Below are 4,717 nucleotides of genomic sequence, written 5' to 3'. Positions count from 1 at the left end.
AAGGGTGATAGGTAAATGGTTAATACATGGCAAACTTATATTTTTCCATTGTTATTGTGAATCATGTTATGGTACCTCTATCTAATGAGATAACTTTCAAATTTGTTGTTTGATTTTTCCACTATAGAATGAACTAGGGTAGAGTATGGCTCCAAAGTGGTGATTTATCTTGCTTGAAGAGTTGTTGTGATTCTCACTCCTACTTTACAATAGTTAAAACTTGGAAGGCTTGGTGTGTTAGAGATCAGAATGTCAAGGTTGTTCGAGTATATTGAGAGGCCAATACTGTGGTTGACAGGTTAGCTAATTATGTTCATTTTCTGAGTTGGGTTCAAAATTCTTAACTCTTGTCCATTTAGTGATTTTCTAAATTTAATTTATAAATAGATTATCTCGAAGAATATGTTGTTCTCTTTAAATTTAGTTCTTTTAAAATCATTTCTCTCAAATTTATATGTACTATAACTTAAAATCAATATAACAGTTAATAATTTTCAACCTGCATCTCAATTTCAAACACCAAATCATTAATCTTTTTAACCAAAAGTGATAGTATATTGAGAATAATAAATAACATGATTTGAATATTTTACAACACAAGGTGTAATTGCTGAATATTCCACTAACGATAATCGTATTAAACTTTTTCGAACCGTGATTATAACGACACCTCCAAGACCAATCACAACAACTTCCACTTCCACCTATAACGCTGTTCTTGCGGTTGCAGTTGTACTTCCACTCATCACACTCATGCTGCCACACCAACTTCCACATTTCCCGATTTACCCTTTCATCAAAATCCGAATATTCCAAACTACTCCCTACCTCCATTCCCTCTTCAACCCTCACCACATTCTCAAATTCCCATATTACCCCTACATCTGCGCCCCCACACGCTTCATTATACATTGTTGCTTCTTTTTCGGACTCAATTGCCCTCACTACGACCCAACCCTCTGTTTCCCAATTTACCCCTCTCAACGCCGTAGTTAATTTACCGATCCTGTTTTTAATTGAATTTTCACTACTATTCAACTTTACTTCTTCTTCTTCTTCGAACTCGTTTTCTGACTCAGTGAATCGCGAGTTAACCCAGTCCAAAACGCAACGAGGTGACGATTCCATAGCACTATCACACGGAAGTAAAAATGGATGCTGAAGCAGCTGATCACAGCTCCATCTCCGGCTCCGATCTCGACTCAGACATTTCTCGAGAAAATCTCGCCCGACCACCGATAAACCGCTTGGAAACTCCGGCAACACGTCGGAAAATCCAATTCGATTCACTGTGTCGAAGCCTCGATCCTCCCACGGCAATTTCCCGGTGAAAATCTCAATCACCGTACATCCGAGCGACCACACGTCGGACTCAGGTCCTTGATACTCCCGGCGAATCACCTCCGGCGCCATCCACATCGGACTTCCACGAGGTTTAAAACATTCTCCGCCGCAAAATTCCACCGCGGATCCAAAGTCGGCGAGTTTAACGGCGGAGCCGGCAACGAGAACATTCCTCCCCTTCACGTCACAGTGCACAACACCGCGCGCGTGAACTTCCCTCAGCGCGTTAACCAGACACCAAGCGAAGCGTCTAACTAACCGTTCATCCACGTCAGCACGGTCCATGTCAGTAACGGTGCCACCTGGCATATACTCCAAATGAAGATTCTTAAACGACGACGTTCCTTCTCCCTCGCACGTGACATCATCGCCGAGAAAAGCCACCACGTGTGGAGAAGGAGAAGAAGAAGATAACCGTTTCAAAATCCTAATTTCATTCTCCAAAGCTTCTAACTGATTTGGAAGCCCTGTTTTATAATTAACGGATTTCACCGCGAAAACTCTACCGTCGCTTTGTGAAACCGCTAAATTAACAAAGCCAAACGCGCCCTTACCAATACACTTGCCTCTCACCCATGAAGACTTAGCCATTGAGCTCAACTTAACTGAATTAGGCTTTTTATGTTTGTAATGTAATTGACCTTTGTGTTTGGTTTTTTTGAGGGCCCAAAATGAGGTTTATATATAGACACACATGTAGTGCGTGTTTGTTCTTCTAACATTCGGTGTTCCGTGTTGTCGAAATTTATAATTTTTAAAAATGTTTTTTGTTTACAGCGTGGAATTTGTGAAAGTGGATAATTAACAAAAGCGGTGGTGACGTTGAGGTGGAGATCCAAGAGGACGGTAATGTTTTTTGAAGTTAAATGAGAATTCTTCTAACAAAGTACTAGATACTGTTTTTTTCTTACGGGATTGGACTTTTAATCCTTATCCTCATTTTTTAGATTTAGATCCTCTTTTTTATTTTTCATTTTAATGTCACTAGCAGACAATAATTGGATCTTTATAATTAAGTAAATATATATTCTAGTAACCTTTTATGTAAAAATTGTGGTAGTATATACACAACTGTACAATACTTTAAAAATGTAATTTAAGAAATAGGAACAGTGACGAAAATATTTAGATAAAAAATAAAATAAAATTTGTAACTAATCAACTTGTTTTGAATATTATGTTTTCCCTCCAAATTTTTCACAACTATTTAATATTTTCAGTAGTGTTAATTAGAGCTACTATTCTTTTTTAGGATTTTTGTACAAAATGTTTTTCTAGGTTAATAATTCACAAAATGTTTTTTAAGGTTTATCTGTTGAAGGGGTGTTCGGTATATTATTAATTACTCAAGCAAGGGTACATATATAGTTGGTATTGTTGCGTAGGAATAATAATTTCAACATGTGGTTGGAGTGTGGAATGTGAGCTTTATAGTTGAGAGGTGGATGTTAATAGTTGGCTATGGGGAACATAACACGGTGGCGGTAGTAGGAAGATAGTAAAATATAAATAGCTATATAAAGAGCGACGTGTCAAAAAATAGTTGGTCCACGAGTTTATGAAGATATTGCTAGAGGCTGCTAATGGTGATGCAGAAATGTTCCAAAATGACATGATGCTAGTATGTGGCTTTAGCCATAAATATTTAGTTAAACTACAAGTATGTGACGTGCACCACCACACTTCCACCAAATATTTTATTACTATATTTTTATATTTAAATTTTTTTTCTTAAATTATAAAGACAAGGTGCAATTATTTTTTAATTTAATAAATAAATTTTAAAAATTATAAAATATTAATTAAAATAATTTTTTTATTATTGCTATTATTAAATATTTTGATGTGACATTTTAATTAAATTTATTATTTATCAACGTTGATCTCACATCAAAGATAAATTTATCTATTAAATTTTGTAATTTTAATGATAAATTTGTGTGTTATTGTAATTATAAATAGATTGATTATGAACAAATTGATTATGAACAAATTGATTTATTAAAAATTTAAATTTTATAAAAAAAATTAATTTACATTATAATGATATTAATATAAAATCAATATGAGTTAAATATTAATTAATATAATTATGTTATAATGTTTAAAAGTAAAAGTTTAAATAATATTCTTTTTATTATTATTTAATAATTTTTAGATTATATTTTTTTAATTTTAAAAATTTTAATATTAATTTGAGTCATAATTTGAAAGATCAAATTATCTATTCCATCATGTTATTATTGTCATTTATTCTTATTTTCATTTGATTGTAATTTTTGTTTTCATTTGAAGATTTGGAATTTGGTAAGCTCCCCAAAATCTAATCGCATCTTTTAGAAGATGTGGGACGAACGGATTGTGGGAAAGTATATCTGGCTTGTGGTTGTCAACAAAATTGTTAGAACAAAATTTGGCACTAGGTAAAGGTTCATCACTTCCTTTTAAGTATGTGGCACCTTTTAATGCCGTAGAACAGCATATTTTTTGGGATATATATTAAAGATAAGATTTTTCCTTAAATTGCATTGCCTAATTCAGCCTAAATTATAATGTGAAAATATTACCTAATCCATGTTCAAATAAATGCAATACTTCGCCCTAAACGGCAAAATGATGTTTTTTTTTTAAATTCAAGATTTTTAAATGAAAATATATATTTCTAAGTGCAACTCATGCTAATTTTTTTACTGATTTCTTGGTTCGGTAAATTAGATTAATATAAAATTAAGACGTCATTTAAAAAATGTATACAACTAAGTTATTAAATTAAATATGTTTAAATTCCTATTTATAACATCATGTTTAATTCCTACATAATTTATATTCAGGTTATGTTTTTATTTTAAAAGCTTTTAATAAATGTGAGATGCTTTTAGTTTTTTGAAATAGTTTTTATAAAGGTTAAAATAAAGATAAAAAAACATAAAATTAACAAAACATTAAACTAAAAAAATTATAATTTTATAAGACATAAAAATATATTATTCCTAAATTATTTTTGTCAACAAATATAATATTTTTATTTTATGCATAATCAGTATTTATTTTTTTGTTTTTTTGGTTTTTCCGACTATGCAAAGTTGAAATTAGTTTAGTAAGTTAGGACCCTTATCCCTGTGCCATTTGTCAGCGTCTAAATGATTGGGAGGGTTATTAGAATTGAATTTGACCCATAAGATTTTTTAAAATAAAATTGGACAAAGCGTTACGCAGAATGAAAGAGAAATAAATGAAGTGTGTTGTCCACAAAACATGACTTTTGGCATGAAAGTAGATACACACATAATAGCAAAAAAGAAAAGGAAAAAAAAAGTATTGAAAAGAAAACCGGGACTGAATTCTACATGGTTTTAGTTAGTTTTATATTTCC

General features: G+C 31.8%; 1 protein-coding gene across 1 annotated transcript; it reads right to left on the bottom strand.

The window, feature by feature from the left end:
* Positions 1-438: 438 nt before the first annotated feature.
* LOC101508722 (mitogen-activated protein kinase kinase kinase 18) lies at positions 439-2,025 on the bottom strand. The gene has a single exon (XM_004490561.4). It carries the CDS (start codon positions 1,933-1,935, stop codon positions 460-462), a length of 1,476 nt encoding a protein of 491 aa, XP_004490618.1. The 5' UTR covers positions 1,936-2,025; the 3' UTR covers positions 439-459.
* Positions 2,026-4,717: the final 2,692 nt, after the last annotated feature.

Source organism: Cicer arietinum, chromosome 2 (genome assembly GCF_000331145.2).
Source record: "Cicer arietinum cultivar CDC Frontier isolate Library 1 chromosome 2, Cicar.CDCFrontier_v2.0, whole genome shotgun sequence".
Lineage (NCBI taxonomy): Eukaryota > Viridiplantae > Streptophyta > Magnoliopsida > Fabales > Fabaceae > Cicer > Cicer arietinum.
This window is presented reverse-complemented; position numbering and strand designations above follow the sequence as displayed.